The sequence below is a fragment of the Eptatretus burgeri genome, chromosome 3, assembly GCF_056783735.1.
Source record: "Eptatretus burgeri isolate ZD-2024b chromosome 3, Ebu_testis_v1, whole genome shotgun sequence".
In the NCBI taxonomy this organism is placed as follows: Eukaryota; Metazoa; Chordata; class Myxini; order Myxiniformes; family Myxinidae; genus Eptatretus; species Eptatretus burgeri.
The window spans coordinates 99,084,054-99,103,916 of record NC_140963.1 but is presented as its reverse complement, the minus strand read 5'-3'; the positions used below and the strand labels follow the sequence as shown (position 1 = coordinate 99,103,916).

Here is a 19,863-nt window from a genome sequence, read left to right as displayed (position 1 = left end):
CTTGAACGAGCCCACGACAGCCCGACGCTCAGTGTTCACAGGTGGTGTGGGAATGGCCGTAGAAGGAGAGAGGTGAGGGTGGTGGTTTGATGGTTATGGCGATTTAGACGTGGTTGGTTCAAAATAAAGATAGAACAGAAAAACGGCTATCTCAAAGCGTCGCAGCCCGAATGAATCACATAAATTCCCTCTAAACAACGGGTTTGGGGCTAACTACAAATGTACTTTGAGTTATCTCACCTACGTTCCCTGAATGGTGGTTTGCGAATTTCCACAGCCGTAACAATATGTATATACATCGATATATACAGTATGTATGTATGTATGTATGTATGTATGTATGTATGTATGTATGTATGTATGTATGTATATATATGTATATATATATATATATATATATATATATATATATATATATATATATATATATATATATATTGTTGCGGATCCGGGGTGGCGGGATTCTGCCCAGGTCCTTGGCGCCACCCTCACCACCGCAGTCTCCGGGGGTCTATCACGCCGGCCGGCTCAGCACAGGCCTCGGGTCACGCGCCTTCAATCGCGAAACCAACGTAATCCTTGTACCTTTCCAGCTGGGGAAATAGAACCCCTGGTTACAGACCGGTTTTGTCAGAGACCGAGCGGAGTCTACCAGTCTGTAACCACTTTTGGTTTTATATGCCAATCAAACGGATCGTTCCTTGACGCGACACAAATTAATCCATAGTGGCAGCTTCATACGAATTAACCAGATTTATTGGGGAACATCAGGGATCACAACACAAGCAATAAACACGACAATGTTTTTACTAACTATCTTTAACCCGTTCTTTACTAGGGGACTACAGAGTACAGGTTTCGAGGGGGTCCCTACCGAGATATGCCTGAGACAACGTGCAGACAAAGACAGACAGACAAACAGCATGTATGCCAGACAAGACAGAGTACTTGGTGATGTCTCATGAGAGGAAAGCGTCTAGAAGCACGAAGTCGAATGTTGCTCGCAACCAGCGGGTGTCCACAGGTTCGAACTCCCAGTCCGAACCACGCCGCGTGGCAATGATGGCGGCGCAGTACTTTTCCTGCTGAAGTCATCAGGTGCGCACGCTCTCCTCAGCACGGTCCGGCCCCGCGCAATGTCGACGATGCGAGACCGCCAAATCCACGATGGGCCTCAGCCGATTTCTCTCAAAGTCCAGCATACAAATCCAGGCCTGGCCTGATCGAGGTGCCCAGCTCCGCAGGCGGATCGACGAACGTATCAAGCCGTGAGGTGAGTACGGACGGAGGCTCCACGGCCAGACGCAGGCCGAATCGGTCGATCACCTCCCCGTACGAGTCGATCGTGGACTCCACATGCCGGCAGCCTCTCAAAGCCGACTGCCGTTTTTGTACCGGCAGATTCCACACTGTCCCTCCTCCGTTCGCTCGCTTCCAAAACACGAGCAGCCTCTCAACCGACTGCAGTTTCCCCAACTGCCAAAACTGAGCCTCAACCTGAGGTCTTCACTTTCCCTCTCGCTCGTGCCTTCATCGACCACGAGCCCTTTTTTACGAAGCACTTGTTTCTCTCGCTTCCTTTGCTCACTTCTCTCGGCGACTATTTCCACACACTCCACCCTTTTCTCTCATTTACAGTTTTCTTACGTTCGCTCGCCTCAAACCACTCGCTCCTCACCCTTTTTGAAGCCGACATAACTCCTCCCCTTCCTCTCCAGGCCACACCCCCAGCCGACTGGGCGGGGGCTTCGTCCGGGATGGGAGGAAGAAGAGCGATCCCTCGTTTCACCACCACAGTATGAACATAGAAACAGTCTTTTATACCTCCCGACACACATATGACGTCCATTTCACCAAACAACCTATCTATACATGCATTTAATGGGGGACCTGAGCTCATCCTATATTTAGTACTCCCATAAAGGCCATTTTCGTAACACTCTATATATATATATATAATGAAACGCAAAAGAAACTTACCACCTTTTAAACCATCAAATATCAACAATAACACTGCGTGTAGTAAATGTGTGAACTTATTTGTGGACAATAGTGTCCTCACTATCAGACAAAACGGTCACGGATGGTCACTTGAACCTTCAATGGTCACTTCATAGCACAGCTGTTGAACAGCCGTTTTGACTGTCAGTGATTAGCCAAGGGGTACGGGATGATTTTAATGAGCTGCACGTGATGTCTTGATATTGGCTTTAAAAAGGCCAGTGCAAAATGGGCATTTCAATCAACATGCCACGATTGTCAAGGGATCAACGGCAGTGTGTCTTGGGCATACTGCAAGGCGGATTGAGCTACCGTGAGGTGGCACGTCACCTTGGCTGTTCACACCAGACGATATCGGCCCTGGTGGAGAGAGACACCCTCCACAACTCTGCAGATGACAGACCTTGATCAGGGAGGCCAAGAGTCACCACTGCAAGGCAGGACAGGCAGATGGTCCTAAGTCAGATGGCTTCAGACATTGAGAGACTGAGTGGGACAGAATCCAGCAGCAATCCATCCAAAGACTGGTAGGCAGTATGCGCCGACGATGCACTGCCTGTATCCAAAACAATGGTGGCCACACACGCTATTGAAAGGGGACTGACATTGCACCCTGTGCTGTTCTGTACTGTAGAACAAACTTATGAGATGGTGTATCTTGGTCAAAAACTTGACATGTCATCAAGAAAATGCCAATGTTTCAATTAGCAATTGTTGGTTTGTTTTATTTTGAACTGTTACAATTTTATTACATTTCAAACAAGTGGTAAGTTTCTTCTGCGTTTCAGTATATATATATATATATATATATATATATATATATATATATATATATATATATATATATATATATATATATATATATATATATATATATATATATATATATATATATATATATATATATATATAGTTACGGATTTCAGAATCAGATCCAACGGATGCATTCAAACATTTAGATCCTCAGACAGTTATTCCCTTTATGCATGTCCAGGATAGACCCATCTCCATGTCTGGTGGGATTCCAACTGTGATGCATTGAGAAGAGTAAAGAATAGATTTCCTCTCTGATGGAAAGCTCCTTTTTCTCTTTCCAACAGACACATTCATGCACATGAGATAGCCATTGGCCCAACGGAGGCTTGACACCCGCCTTTTCCATCGACGTTCGACACCCATCTTTTTCACCGACGTTGACACCCGTCTCTTTCACCGATGTCGACACCCACCTTTTTCCATCGAGGTTAGACACCCATCTCTTTCACCGACGCTGACACCCGCCTTTTTCCATCGACGTTTGACACCCCGTTCAGCAGCTCTATGGACGCTAACTAGCTCTTTTTCATATTTGGCTGAACATTGAGGTGATAATTGTTGTTGACGTTTTCGGAGCATTTCACATTTTCGCTTGGTAATTCTGGCAAATGGCTGCTTCATGCTGTTTGTCCAGCACCACAAACATGGCATTGTAGGCCAGGAATGATCGCGAGACTGGCAGTTTGTCACGTGCAACAATGTGCCAATAGGCAAGGTGGATTTGGCTGAAGTCTGCTTGAGGCTCTGCACAGACTGGCCACCCATAAGGAGGATGAGAGGTCCGTTTTTGAGTGAGTGAGTGAGTCAGCGTGAGTGAGTCAGCGTCAGTCAGTCAGTCGGCGTCAGTCAGTCGGCGTCAGTCAGTCGGCGTCAGTCAGTCGGCGTCAGTCAGTCGGCGTCAGTCAGTCGGCGTCAGTCAGTCGGCGTCAGTCAGTCGGCGTCAGTCAGTCGGCGTCAGTCAGTCGGCGATAGCTGGGTGCGATTTTGACGGCTTTGAGAGTCGGTTAGCGGTGGCTGATTGTGGTTCCTGCAGCTTTGGAAAAAGGTTGCTCTACATTTCCAGTCAGATGGTCGTTTCGTCAGTTCCAGACGGCCGTTTCGGCTGTTCCAGTCAGACGGCCATTTCGGCGGTTCCAGTCAGACGGCCGTTTTGGAGGTTCCAGTCAGATGGCCGTTTCGTCGGTTCCAGTCAGACGGCCGTTTCGTCGGTGACAGTTTGTGATGGCCTTGCAGCCTTGCAGTTTCTCCCAGCGCCTCAGCTTTTCACAGCTCCTAACAGCTGTCCATTGGTTGTGGCTCCTGGTGACTCCTGATAGTGGGTGACGCTCGGACCGTTAATGCTGGTTCTGCTCGAGACTTGCTCTTGCTGTACCCGATTCGTGGGGGTGATGTTGACTGGTGTTCAAGCCTGTTTGTGAGTGGGCACACGGAAAGGCTGGGGCTGGCAACGGACAAGTCACGCTCACACATTTTATTTGACGTACGACGACTTATATTTGGTGAGTGAGACTGGATTTCTCTCCCCCCCCCCTCCCCCCCCCGAATGATCTGCTGGGTACCCTTGTCTCGTGTTTAATTGTTAAGGCATAGTGATAAGCATCTGCTCTTCATCTCTTTTTCTATCAGTGCCTGATTAATTCTTTATTTGCTTGCGATCATTTTGATCGATTTGAATTACCTTATTTTTGCCACACGGAAATAAAAAGTTTTTTTTAATAAATTTTTTTCTTATTAAGAAATTCCTTTGTTGACGGTCCAACGTGTCCATGCTTGTCCTTTCCTTCCATTGATCCAGCATTTTCTGATCCGAGATAGGCTGGGAGGTAATTACCAAACTAATTGACCTGTAATAGTTGGCACGCATCAGCGGTTAAACGCTCGGCCGCCCGAATTAAGATCGAATCAAGATAAGAATGGTGCTTTGCCGAGGGCGCGCTCCCCATTCATGAAGCCATGTGACCTCTAGTTAAATGGCAAAATTAGATGGTGCACACTGGAACTCATGGTTAACTGATTTGCGTTCATGGTTATAAAGCAACCCACCGGATCGCGAAGTTAATTGTGAGCGGTGGCTCCAAGTCCGGCTCTTCAGAGGACGAACGGGGATTAAACCCCCTCACAATACACTTGGTACCTGTGGCCGTAACAATATGTATATATATATATATATATATATATATATATATATATATATATATATATATATATATATATATATATATATATATATATATATATATATATATATATATATATATATATATCCAAAAGAACTCGATTTTAAAAAGGGAAACCACAAACTCACACTGCAGTTTCTCTTTTGGAATTACAAATAGATATTAATAATAATAAATTTCACACTAAATTATTTGATAAACGAGATGCTTTTCCATTCCACATTGCATGAATGCCTTTCTTATACAGCTGTCTCTGTCTCTGTCTCTCTTTTTTTCTCCCCCCTTTTAGTATTCCCGTCAGCAAAGCAAAGGGTGATATTTGCTCATGCTACATATGAGCCCGTGGTATTAAAACATCTCGGGTCAGGTCAGGTATGGGAGCATGTGCCAGAACAGCGCGTCGCTGCGTCCACTTTCCGCCGGTACTCCAGGGGCCTCCGTCTGCCTCCAGGCAGATGCCAGGCCCATCCCCATCTCCTTGAGATGATGGTCAACCTGCTGCAACCATGAGGCACGTGGTCGGCCCACTGGCCTCCTCCACTCATGAGACTCCCTCGCTGAGAGAATCTGGTGAGCAGGATCAGCGTCAGGAAAACGAGCCACATGTCCATACAGCCGCAGCTGACGCTCACGGACTATGCAGGTAACAAATCTCATCCGAGTCACTCTCAGCAACCGCTCGTTGGACACAAAATCCGACCAGCGATAGCCAAGGATTCTCCGAAGAGACCTGGTACCAAAGGAATTAAGTCTCCGTCTCAGATCCTTGGTCAAAGTCCAAGTCTCGCACCCATAGAGCAAGACTGGAAGTACCAAGGACCTGAAGACTCGGACTTTCGTCCTCCCGCACAGGTACTGGCAGCGCCACACCCCATGATCCAGTGAATCCATGACTCCCCAGGCCCGACCCAGACGTCTATTGACCTCCGGCTCACAACCTGCGGAGACATGAATATCACTGCCAAGGTAAGTGAATCTATCCACGACCTCAACATCCTCACCACAAACAGACACAGACAGGACAGCAGCATCCAAGATGTCACCGAAAGCCTGGATCTTAGTTTTGACCCAAGAAATCCGTAATCCCAACGGCTCCGACTCCTCATTCAGCACCTCGAGGGCCCCCAAGAGGATGTCTAAAGTCTCCGCAAAGATGACTGCATCATCTGCAAAGTCAAGGTCCGAGATCTTGACATTGCCAAACGATGCACCACAACTTGATCGCTCCGACATCCTCCCAAAAATCCAGTCCATACAAGTGCTGAAAAGTGTGGGGGCAAGTACACATCCCTGACGAACTCCAGTAACAACTGGAAATAAGTCAGAGATGGCACCACCACACTTCACAGCACTCTCAGTACCAGAGTAGAGTTCAGACATCAGATCGATCAGTTTCGGTGGCACCCCACGAAGACCAAGAATCCTCCAGAGGACATCCCGATTCACTGAATCGAACGCTTTACAGAGATCAACATAGGCTGCAAGCAGCCCCTGCCGAAACTCTCGTCTGCGTTCGGTGAGGACACAAAGTGCAAAGATACGGTCAATCGTTGACCTCTTTGGTGTAAAGCCTGACTGCTCTGGACGCTGGTGCTCAAGCAGATGGTGGCGAACCCTATCTCGAATTATCCGAGCAAAGACCTTGCCCGGCACTGAGAGCAGCGTCACCCCTCGGTAGTTGTTGCAGTCTTGGCGATCACCCTTCCCTTTCCAGAGAGGGACAACAAGGCCCCTCTTCCAGTCAGTTGGGATGATGCCTGTGTTCCAGGCAGAGCACAAAACTGCATGCAACGACACGAGTGCAGCATTTCCACCAACCTTGAGAAGTTCAGCATGGATGCCACAGATCCCTGGAGCTTTGCCCCGTTTCAACTGGTTCACCGCAGCCCGTGTTTTCACAAGCGATGGTGGACCACAGTTGATTCGAGGGTCAGCAACAGGGATTGTAACACCCTTGACGTCCAACTCGACAGCTGGGGGATCAGCCTGGTACAACCGCTCAAAGTAACCGGCCCAGCGGGCCTTCACTTCAGACTCCTCTGTCAAGAGCCTACCACTCTCTGCTCGAACTGCAGTGCTCCGAGGGATGGGCTTGGATGAACGTAATGTGCGAATTCCCCTGTAAGCGGGACGAGAATCACCTGTCCACAGGTGATGCTCTACCCCCTCACAGATTCCTCGCACATAGGCCTCCTTGTCCACCCTCAGTGCACGTACAGTTTTACGCCTCAGCTCCCTGAACAGCTCAGCTCTGCCATTCAGCCTGGCCCTGCGACTCTGGTCAATGGTATCCAGTGTCCCTTGAGAGACAAAATTCTTCTTTGCCCTGCGGTGAACTCCAAGGCATCCACCGGCAACATCAAGGACGGTGGTCTTGAAGGTGCTCCACAACTCTTCAGGACCCCCCAAAGCACCCAGACCCCCCAAGTGTCCACTCACCCTGTTCGCAAACTCCTCAGCTACTCTCTCATCCCTGAGCTTGGCAACATCCAGCCTAGGCTGGGATGGTACCATTCTCCAGGATTTAAGGTGCAGCTTTAGAGTTGCTACAACAAGCCTGTGGTCAGTATTGAGGAACTGAGCACTCCGGTAGACCCTGCAGTTCTGGATCATCCTCCAACGACCGTCAATGAGGACATGGTCAATCTCCTTTGCCACACCGCCAGCGTTGGAATACCAAGTCCAGCGATGAGCTTGCGGGCGCTGAAACCATGAACCAGCCACCCTAAGTCCATGACTTCTTGCAAAGTCAAGGAACTTAGTGCTATTCTGGTTCATAGTTCCTGACCCATGGGGACCAACACACACCTCATAACCATCCCTATCAGTTCCAGTCGATGCATTGAAATCCCCCAAGACTAGAAGTGTATCTCGTCTGGGGCACTGATCAACCACAGACTCGAGTGTGGCGTAGAATGTGTCCTTCACGGTGAGATCACTCGCCTCAGTCGGAGCATAAATAGAGACCAGGGAAATGACACCCAAGGAGTGGCGAATCCTTAATCTCATAATACGCTCGTTGACCGGTGTTACCTCAATTATCATTGGGGTCAGCTTATTGGACACAGCTACAGCAACTCCTTGGGTATGGTAACCATCAGAGCGACCAGACCAATAGTAGGTGTAACCACCCACCATTATCTCGCCGCAATACGGTCTCTGAACCTCAGAGAGAGCTGCAATCCCGATGTCCAAACGCTTGAGCTCAGATGATAACAGAGACAGGTGATCATCCTCTCTTAGGGATAGGACATTCCAGGCACCCACCCGAAGGGACCGCCTCAGGTTAACCCAAGGAGACCGCCGTCTGGTGGACGACACCTCAGCACCACTCCGACACACTCTCCCGCAATCTGACCCAGGGATGTTACCCCGTGGTTTCCCTCCTATCAAAGATTGGGGGTCCCGAAGGCTTTGCCCCAATCCCGTCATCCGGTGAGCTGCCCTGCGAAGGGAAGCTGCACAGGAGGTACTCCCACGGAGTGGGTTTTCAGATTTTTTTTGCGTTTTGCGGAATGAAGGGTTTTATGGTGGCCGGAGTGCAAATCCTGCCACCAACCTCCTAATAAGAAGTAACCCAACTGCAGCAGGACGTCCGCAGACACAGTTGGGCACTAGATATGGATGGCCGTTGGCTCACAAGGAGCTCCTCCGCCCTTTGACAGATTTTGTTTTTAATCCTGCTGGGTGTCCATATCCAAACACCCTCCTCATCAGAAAACCTGGTGGGGGAGACGGTTTAGTCGCCGACAACCCGACCATGGAACAGGTTAGTACAGGTTTACATGGTACCTGTAGCAGGTCACAGATCGAACCTGACCTGACGTGAATCTCGGGGCTGCTGTAGATTGTTTAATAAATTGTGTTTTTTAGTTCTAAGGGTCGTAACAATTGGTGCATAGCATGATGGAATGTGTGGGTGATCTGACACACTCTTTCCTCTCTGAGAGTTACTTGAGTTAGTCTGGAACCCCATATCTTCCACTTCTCTTCACCAGCCTTCCAAGCATCAAAATCTGAGCCTGTGAACAACAGCAACACCCTTTCCTCTTTTTGCCCTGACTACGGTGTTTCCCAGCCTGCTGCTAAAGGCCCTGTCACACCTTGACGATTTAGCCAGTGCATGCCTGAGGTATGCAAAATTTGGCTAAAACGCTGGCACACGTCGAATACTTTATGGGTAAGTTTGTATACGTTAAGAGCACGCTGGCATACGTCGTAGTATGTTGGCTTTTTTTCATAGCACGCTGGCATACTTCTTTGTACGCTGGCATACGTCATAGTACGCTGAGGTGTTAGACAAATTTTCCATGCTTGAAATTTTTCGACGTATGCCAGCGTATGACTCACACGTTCCGCATACGCTTGGCCATATGTTGTAGGCACGTTACGCGATCGTTGACACACGTCGACACACGTTACTTGTCAGTTACTCATAAGTCGAAACACGTCGAGGTAATGTTTAGCGTACCTGAAACTTATTTCTAGCCTATGAGTAACGTGTTGTAGGCACGTTACGCGATCGTTGACACACGTCGACACACATTACTTGTAAGTTACTCATAAGTCGAAACACGTCAAGGTAATGGTTAGCGTCAGTGTTCCAGACTCCCTGGTTTTTATTTTTTCTTCGAAATGACGGTGATGTTGACAGTTCAATTTCTAGTGCGGTTATAATATAATATAATTAATAGGCTGCCGCTCAACAATTTAAATCGTAACCGCACCAGAAATCGAAGTGTCAACATGACCGTCATATCGAAGAAAAAACAAACAAACAAACAAAAAAAAGGAAGCCTGGAACACTGACGCGAACCATTACCTCGACGTGTTTCGACTTGTGAGTAATGTACAAGTAACGTGTGTCGACGTGTGTCAACGATCGCGTAAAGTGCCTTCAACTTATGCCAGCGTATGTGGAACGTGTGTCATACGCCGAGTACGTCCAGAAATTTTCAACATGCTGAAAATTTCTCGACATACTCGGCGTATGACGACGTATGCCAGCATACTATGACATCTGCCAGCGTGCTCTTAACGTATACAAAACTTACCCATAATGTATTCGACGTGTGCCAGCTTGGTTCGGCAAATTTTTCATACGTCGGCATACGCTGGCTAAAACGTCAAGGTGTGACAGCGGCTTGACACTTCGATGTCTAGTGCGGTTATGATTTGAATCGTCGAGCCGCAGCCTATGAATAGCCTATGCCACGTGATCGTCGGCGATACGCTGCCGCGCGCTACGCATAAGTTAGACTATGGTTGGGCATAGGTTGTGAACGCCGCCAACACGCTCAGCATTCGTTGGTATAAGTTATCTATATGTGATTGAAACGTTCTGTGTACGTTACTAATACGTTATGCATACGTCCAACACGTTATTATACGCCCAAAACTTTTTTTAAAACATCAATAGTTCAGCGTACGCCAGCGTTTTACATACATTTTGATACCTTGCCATACGCTGGCTAAAACGTCAAGGTGTGACAGCCCCTTAAGACAAAACTATTCCCTACATGACAAATATCACTTGCAAACCATTTTCTCTCCTGAAGGGCAGTGATACTAATATTTAATCTATCCAATTCTCTGATTACGAAGTTTATTCTGTGATCTTTTGCAGAATTTGGTTCAGGGCCCTGCCTAGCTGTCTCAAAGGATCCTTCAACGTCCAGCAACGCTCTCACATTTCATAAAACAAAATGCCAGATTGGGCATCTTCATTCTTCACTTTGCTTTTATATGTGCAAAATTATTTGCCACCTCAGATATTTGTGGGTTCTTCATGTGGGAACACACAAGGCATTAGCTAAATGGCCCCATCAAATGGTGACACACACACACACACACACACACACACACACACACACACACACACACACACACACACACACACACACACACACACACACACACACACACACACACACACACACACACACACACACACACACCATTATTTTGCATGTTGTATTGTTTCATGTTTTCTTGACATGCTCTTTTTGTTTCCTAACTCACCCAGAAGGTCCCAGGAAAAAAACTCGGACAGACCTTCGCTGATCATCAGTGTGCTGGGGACATCGGTGAGATCTGCAATCATTACACAGGAAAAGACTCTCCATTACATGTCAACTTGACAAAGAAAAAAAATTAAAATCCACGCTCTATTTCATGGCAACTTGACGAGGATGAAAAAAAAATACATGCATGTCTTAAGGAATATGCACAATTTACGCATTTTAAAAATAAGTGTCATCCACAGCAATGACCAATGACACGTCCAATCACAACTCATGCAGAATTGTGACCTAAATTCCAATTTAAAATGTTTTTGTGACACCAGGTTTATAGAAAAAATGTGTCACATTCACATTGATGCGGGGATGATAACTGTTAAAGCATTTCATTTGCTTGGAAAAATAGACACAACAATGTTTCTGTTTTGGAACGAATCAACCATGTTCTAGTGATGGAAAACCCATCAATGCCAAACAACTTTGGAGAACAGAAATAAAAAAGGGAAAAATGCAATAAACAAAAGCAACCGACTGACTTTCAACCTTCCATCCATAGATGGCAAAAGATTACCTTGTACACATCTTCTTTGTGTGTTCTGAAATTACTCCACATTGCTGTGAAACAGAAACAAAAAGGTTAAAACGCTTCCTGAAACAACTAAACAAAACTTGCCATTATGCTCTTTTCATTGGAAACATGCAAAAATATCATAATTATTTATGCTGATAAAAAAAAAACACGTCTGGGTTATTTTTCACTGCTTTTGAAGTGTGCAGGTGACAAGTTGCTGATGGTTTCTATAGGAATAAAAATTTCAACATCTCAATAAAGTAAAATAAGTAGCAAGTACTAGATGTCAGTTCAACCATCAAAAAACCTGTGAAAAAGGTAAGTACAGTGGTTCTTGTAAATAGCCCATTCGCAGTGTAGGGGGAGACAGACAGGGTTTTACAAGCACTCGTGTGTGTCTGTGTCTGTCTGTCTGTCTGTCTGTCCAGGCCATAACTTTTACTTTTTAAACCATTTGAACAAACTATTATTATGAGAATATGGAAAACAAAGAACACCGATTAATAAATTCAACTTCTTCTTTAAAAAAAATAGTTGTTTTCATCACGTTTAGTTTGAGTACAAAGCGGATGTGGACGGGCTTTGCTTTTTGAGATGCTTTCTAGAATTGTCTGTGTTGCTTTGGCATCAAACATCTGGAATATCAAATGAGCTCGGTCTCGGCATGCCTGCCTGCGTCCGTCCATCTCTGCCCGTGTTCATCCATCCGTTCCCTTAGGGAACGGGGGTTTCTATGAAATAATAAAGGGAGTGGGTGTATGTGTGCATATTTGGAGAGATAAGTGTTTCCTGAGAAAAATAAGCATAGTGACATGTTTGTGGGGTCTCGGGTTTTGTTTTCATCAATGTTTGAAAATTCCCCGTGCTTTGAGTCTGAACAAAGTTAAACCCTTTTGGGATATCCTACGATTTATTCCAATAATATCATTTTTGTGATGTCATTACCTTCGCCACCGAAGGTGAAGGTGGTTATGTTTTCACCCTTTTATGTCCGTTTGTCTGTCTATGTGCAGGATATCTCAAAAAGTTGTGGATGGATCCGGATGAAATTTTGTGGATAGGTTCGGTGTGTGACAATGACGAACTGATTAGCTTTTGTGAAGATATGGATCCGGATCAGGATCTGATCATTTTTCAAGTGATTCTTCACCATCGAGATATGGGGTGAAAACGATAAATAGCACGATATCTCAAAAAGTTGTGGACGGATTTGGATGAAACTTGGTGGACAGGTGGGGTGTGTGACAAGGACGAATTGATTCATTTTTGGTGAAGATCCAGCTCCCAATCTGATCAGGTTCGCAGTGGTTCCTGGTTCAAAGGGGAAAGTTTTTAAAGTTTAAAATGTTTTCGACCACAAATGCACGATTACAGTTTCATGAAAGATGTTTACAAATAAAAAAACGGCAACGCCAGGTACTGTTTCCAATTTATTTTAAGAATGCATTTTAAAGTCCCTTAATAATACCACACTGTACCATGAAACGAAAAAAACCATCATCTTCATATATCCTTTCAATTTTTTTTATGAAGAAGGGGAGGAAGAAAAAGGGGGAGAAAAAGAAGAATAACAAAAATAACAAGAAGAACAAGATGAACAAGATGAACAAGAAGAAGAACAAGATGAACAAGAACAAGAACAAGATGAACAAGAAGAAGAACAAGATGAACAAGAACAAGAACAAGATGAACAAGAAGAAGAACAAGATGAACAAGAACAAGAACAAGATGAACAAGAAGAAGAACAAGATGAACAAGAAGAAGAACAAGATGAACAAGAAGAAGAACAAGATGAACAAGAAGAAGAACAAGATGAACAAGAACAAGAACAAGATGAACAAGAACAAGAACAAGAACAAGATGAACAAGAACAAGAACAAAAAGAAGAAGAAGAACAAGAAGAAGAAGAAGAAGAAAAAGAAGAAAAAGAAGAAGTAGAAAAAGAAGAAGATGAAAAAGAGAAATTAAAAGACATAGAATGTGAAGCCAGATGCTGAAAGTTTGCATTCCTTCATCACAAGACATGACCATCTTTCCTATCTGCAAGCAGATTATGCTGAGCATTTTGAATGTGTAACAGATGAGATGATGCTGTTTGTAGCAAGAGGGTGATTTACACGAAGATGCGCTGAATGTTTCCATTGTGTAATGTCCGTATGTGGAGACCTGGTAATTACTGGATACATCGAGAGATGCTGTTCGTGTTTTCATTCTGCAACTAACTCACGGGGGATGGCGTTGCGGGGAATGATGTGTTACACAAGTGAGACGTCCCGTGAAACTATGTTTATCCCGCAAAGCTACAATACAGTACATACAGTAGCATGTGTTTGAAGTGCACATGGTGAGATGTCCACAAAACTATGTTTATCCCGTGAAACTACAATACACGTACGGGAAGCAGGTCATGTCCTCGGCTTGTGGAAGATACATTTTTTGCGTAGTACAGTATTGTACTGTATGTACATCCAGTTGTGTTGTGCATGGCTCGTGGAAGGTATGTTTTAGAAGTGTGTTATGCTCGTGGAAAAAAAAAAAATCTGCGAATACGCGGGGCAATTTCCCACGAATGTCGGAGCATGTCGCAAATTATCAACCGCGAATACGCGGAACCGCGAATGCCGGGGTCCGGGTGTATATACTCGTACATTAGTAAAGCAAGAGTGTCTGTCCATCTGTCTGTATGTTTGTCCATCCTCGAACTACTCCCACAGTTTTGTGGTAAGACCCGCCAAACCTTCTGTGTGACGTTTTATGATTTTAGGGTCCCAGCCAGTGTCCGAAGGTGGGTGTGCGGTTTCATAAATACTTCAATACAATTATGATTTTCAGTTTCGATCCATATGAAGCTGCTCCCTATCCGGAAGTAACGTCAGAAAGGCATTTCTCTTGGTTTACTTCACGAGTGTTTGTAACATTGTATTTTCTTATATTAATGGTATAGTATTTATTTGTGATTGGAATGATGCTGTTTTGAATGAAAATATAGAGAGATAAAGTTTAAAGCAGAATGAGGAAATTCTGGAAGGATTTCCAGCCATGACATTTGCAGATTTGGATTTTTGCAGTTTCACCATTGACATCCACTTTACTTCTGTTAAGGTCAGCTGCAGTAAATTTTTTTCATGTATATATATATATATATATATATATATATATATATATATATATATATATATATATATATATATATATATATATATATATATATATATATATATATATATATACATATATATATATATATATATATATATATATATATATATACACATATATATATATATATATATATATATATACACACACATATGCCTTCTTCTCTTCTTCTTCTTCTCTGAAGAAGCAATGCCTTCTCTTTTTTTGCACCTAAGTGTGCTATCTGGTGGCAATGCTTTGTTTTCGATGTTCATGCCCGATGGGATCATAAGGTCATACGTGAGTGGTACTTCAATGCTTTCAGTGATTGCTTTTGGTTAATTTTCCCACAAATTTTCTGGATCTGGCACATCAAAGTTTTTGTAGATGTTTCAGCGGATTACTTTAGAAACTCTCTTGTGTCGTTATGTGTACAGCTGTTCTGACACGTTTTTTATTTTTTTCATGGTCGGTCAAGAAGCATCACATATTGTTCGCTAACTCCACCTCCACCCATCACCTCTCTTATTTTTTTCCTCCTCTCCCCCACCCTTTTCTGTCACTGTCCCCTCCTCGCTCCCCCTCCTCATAAAATGCAAAACTCTCCTCCCAGACCTCTGTCTCTGTCTCTCTAACAGTGAATCGTAACGTTTGGTGACAAGTCGCTCTCCCCACCTCCCCCTAACTCTCCTTTCTTCATCCTCTCTACCACTGCTTCCCCTTCCCCCCCCCTCCCCATACTTAATTTGCTAGTATATATATATATATATATATATATATATATATATATATATATATATATATATATATATATATATATATATATATATATATATATATATATATATATATGATAAACAAAAACATTTCATTAAAAACAAAGAAAAAATAAAATTACCCCCGTGCGGGAGTGACGGTCCTCTCTGCGAGAAAATATCGAAAATTCGGCCCGACGAAATTTAGATATTGTCCCATAGATTTATATGCCACAATCAAATTCAAGATCGCTTGAGAAATGTAGGAGGAGATAGATTTTGAAAATCATCATTTTCGCATTTTTTGCCAACTTTGAAGTCACGTGACACGAAAACGAAAGCGAATATCGAAAATCCGACCTGATCAAAATTTCGATATTGTCCCATAGATTCATATGCCAAAATCAAATTCAAGATTGCTTGAGAAATGTAGGAGATAGATAGATTTTGAAAATCGTCATTTTCGCGTGAAAATCGTCATTTTCGCATTTTTTGCCAAATTTGAAGTCACGTGACACGTAAACGAAAGTGAATATTGAAAATCTGGCCCGACCAAAATTTAGATATTGTCCCTTAGATTCAAATGCCACAATGAAATTCAAGATCGCTTGAGAAATGGCGGAGGAGATAGAATTTGAAAATCATCATTTTCGCAACTTCAAAGGCCTCGTGACCTTGACCTTCGGTGACCTTGAAAGTCATACCATCGTATACATCTCATCGACCTCTATCAGGATCACTGATGACCAGATCTCCCGCTTCAACTTCATTGTGAACGGACAGACGGATCGTCACCTCTCCTCTCAACACCAAAATTATTAGGTCATGCTTGAAGAGATGACCTAACAAGAATGAAAGAGTCTAAACAATGGACAAGTGCTGCTCAAACCAGAGAAAAAAATACCAGATTTCGCCAATCGCTGGCCAGGGGACAGAGGCAAGCAAATAATCTGAACAATCATGTGAACACATCTACCTGTAACCACATATCAGGGACATCCGAGTATCTACACCCAAACTGCAGATGTAGGCATTGATGCAAGCTTTACAACAATGATTAATTATTATTAATGCACTGCAAAACAATAATGATTGCAGTTAAGAGACATCCGATACTAATCGGTGCAGAGATAGTTTCTTACATTGAGAGCTTATTGAAGTTTGGCTCATGCTCAGGAACTTAAACCAGAGTTGTCGTCCAGTTATTTTTCATTTGTTCCATTGCTGGGTGTTGATCCCTCATTCCAAGATGTCAGCTTTTCAATGAACTTTGCAGTTAAGTCCAAAAACAATTGCTCTCTGATCCCATATTCGGGGCCAATTTGTCCTCCCGAATCCTTGACTAGAACAACACCCAATTTACTGTGCATGCATTAAACTACAAGAGCCACAGAGAAAAGAAAACATTGCACTTTGTTGCTCTTTCTAAACTTCAATCTGAGTTACAATCAGTAAGGTACAGAGTGCCTTTGTTAGATTTCATTCCGTTTTTCTTAAGATCCAATAAATTTTCTGAGAGGTCAAGAATTATTAACGATTATCAGGCAATATTTTCCTCACATTAATTGGTTTTAAATGCGAAACCATTCTTATTTCAGCAAAGTCTGCATGCATGAATATGTAACATTTTGTTCAAACCTCGTTTGTGCACAGAATCCATTGATATTCTGTAAATGTAAGTCGACAACTAATCTGGAGTACTTAACTAAATTTGAATATCCAGAATAGAAAGCCGCTGTTTAAATGTATGGACAGCTTTTCTCATGCTCAAAATGAATAGAAGAGACAGCATTGTTGAGAACTTGCAGAAACAAGGCTAGTTATTGCTTTGGCAAAATATCAACAAATCACTGCAAAAAAGGTGACAAAATTATTTCTTTCTAAAACAATGCTGTCCAATTTCGGTAATAAAATTTCCATCAAAGAAAGGCTACTGGTTGAGTCGACAGTCAAATCTAAAAACTTGTTTCTTACTCAGCACATTCAAATACTTCAACAAATTAGATACATTTGTCCAAGACACACAGATATTTAATTTTTTTTAACCATACACGTACACATAATTCACAAAAAAGGAATTAACAAAAACAGTGGATATAGAAATACATTTCTATTTAAGTATAAGCCTGTGTCTTCATGTGTCTTGGATTTCTATTCATGTTTGGGTGTCTTGGACGACTTCCGGTTTGGGGTTTGTTCCATGTGGACAACGGATCGGAAGTTCCTCAAAGCTAAGTTTATTGGAACAGATGCGTGTTTTACTGTTTTCTTTTAATTCCAGTATCGCTGGTCGTATTTTTCGGTCCAATTTTGTGTACCACCCCGCCCCTCCCCCCCCCCGAGCTTCCCCATAGTCCCACCCCTCTCGGCTTCCACCCTGCCCCTCACCCTCATGGTTTATCCCCAATACCCCACCACCTCCTGATTCCCACACCTCCCCCCACCGCCACCTCTCCCCCTCCCAGCTTGGCAGCTGCCCTGCACCCCCCCCCAGATTCACCCAAACCCACACACTCGCAGTTTCCTTTCCCCCCACCCTGCACCTTCTCCTTGCTCCTCTCCACATTCCTACATCCTAACAGCAGTTCCTCCTCCCTTGTACCTAACATATATGCAACACCATTCTTTCTCTCATCTTTCATGCAAATGGTGAGAAAAATTGGTCCAATCTCAGTTGCCAGTTTTCCTGCCTCATCATCAGGGTCTTCCTTTGAGGATCCAGAGCCTGTGCCTGAGGAGGAGGGGGGGACTATTTACACTGGTACAATTATCACATCTGAACCCGACTCAGACCCCATGCTGGAGAACGCAAGATGGCGAAATGTGCATACAAAAAGCACTGCTTCCAGGGGAGCTCAGAAACACCAGGCAAAAATGGCACAGTTTTAACTGTAGTGATTACGTTTGTGCTATATCTTGCTGCTGTGTAGACTGTGATTCCCCACTGATGGATCTCTGGAAGCTTGTACCTGTTGCTGCGTTTGAGCCTGGGGAGTAAATGCTGAAATCTATCCATCCGGGTTCTTCCAAACACCTTTGGTCTTGGTTTCTTTCACACTTCTTTCTAATTTTTTTTTCACGATTCTCTTTATTCATTCTAATTCTTGCCTTTTCGTTTCTTTCATCTCTTTTACTCTATGTCTCTTTCTTTATCTATCTGTCAAAGGAGAAGTGAATTATCTTGCAGAAAGTTTTTGGTAAAGCTCACTTGGCTGCGGCTGAATGCGTTTAAGGGTTGTGGGTTAGCAGCTGAATCCCGAATCCTATCCTGGTTCCTCATGATGACTCCATCTTTGATCTTTACTTCTTCGGGTTCCTTCTGATGACTCCAATGCAATATTTGGTCTTCCGTTAGATTGTACTTTCAAATGCCTTCTGGCAGTTTAGGTCAACTGGAAATACTATCGGTTATGCTATTGTGGTTCATGTACTGCTGCAGTAAGGACTGCCAGTAACTGAAGTGATTGCAGTTCTAATTACAGTAGGTTAGAGAAAATAACTGCTTAAAATTAGAGTTAAAACCATAGTTGGAACTGGAGTAAAGGGTCACCATTATTGCCTGGGGACAGGCAACTTTTTTGTTTTGTTTTGTTTTACAAGATCAAGGCTCATGGAAAAGCAAGGTGATGGTATGAACAGAAGTGAGGTTGGAGGAAACAGTTGGACACAACAAGCAAGGGAATTAACAAACAGAAAAAGGGGTGACGGGACGGTGGGTGAGGATTTGTTTTTCCATCGAGGAAACAAAAAAAAATTCAAAGCAAGGAACAAAAGAGTTGGGGTGTGCAGTCAAAATTGATTTTAGCAAGTTTAACTAGGTGGGAATTAGTGGGAGAAAATATGCATCTTGGAGTTGCTGGGGATGGTTGGACAGTTGAGAGAGTCGAAGGAGCAAGAACGGAGGGGCGACAGTAAAACACAGAGGCGACGGACCTGCCTGTGATGTGAGAACAACAAACATTGTGCTGTGGTCTCATCATCACAGACACTAATCATAATAAGAGCTTAAGCTTCGACATAAATCAGGAGAGGCAGACATGATCTTGGGGTGCCAGTCCACAGGTGAGAGCAGTACTTCGATGAGTGACAAATAAAGACTTTGTCGGGTGCAAGTAGTTCCGATCTTTCAAGGAAAGACTTGGAATGACAGAGGATGTCCAATCTACAGTTGGCTCTGGAGATTAGCTTTGCTGTATGGACGGTCCAGGAGAGGTTGTGGCTCATGATGACAAATGTAGGATAAAGAGCCTGAACCTCTTCTGGTCACTGACAATGGAAATAGGTGGATTTGTTTGACGATCCGATTAGAAGGATAGGATGAGACTGTGAGGTTCTGCAGGAATGAAGGAAATGTTGCATCAATAGCCGAGTAATGCAGCTTCTGT

At 43.8% G+C, this 19,863-nt stretch overlaps 1 protein-coding gene across 5 annotated transcripts in view; it reads right to left on the bottom strand.

Annotated features, from left to right (window-relative positions):
* Positions 1-19,863, bottom strand: part of ATXN7L3 (ataxin 7 like 3) — a 109,480-nt gene that overhangs the window by 16,947 nt on the left and 72,670 nt on the right. For 3 of the 5 annotated variants that reach the window (XM_085874660.1, XM_085874661.1, XM_085874657.1), the window contains 2 exons: positions 11,586-11,629; positions 11,016-11,087 (listed from right to left, as the gene is read on the bottom strand). In XM_085874660.1, the coding sequence (XP_085730786.1) occupies positions 11,016-11,087; positions 11,586-11,629 (116 nt within the window). The remainder of the gene's footprint in view (positions 1-11,015; positions 11,088-11,585; positions 11,630-19,863) is intronic. The other 2 variants (XM_085874662.1, XM_085874658.1) reach the window with 1 other exon arrangement.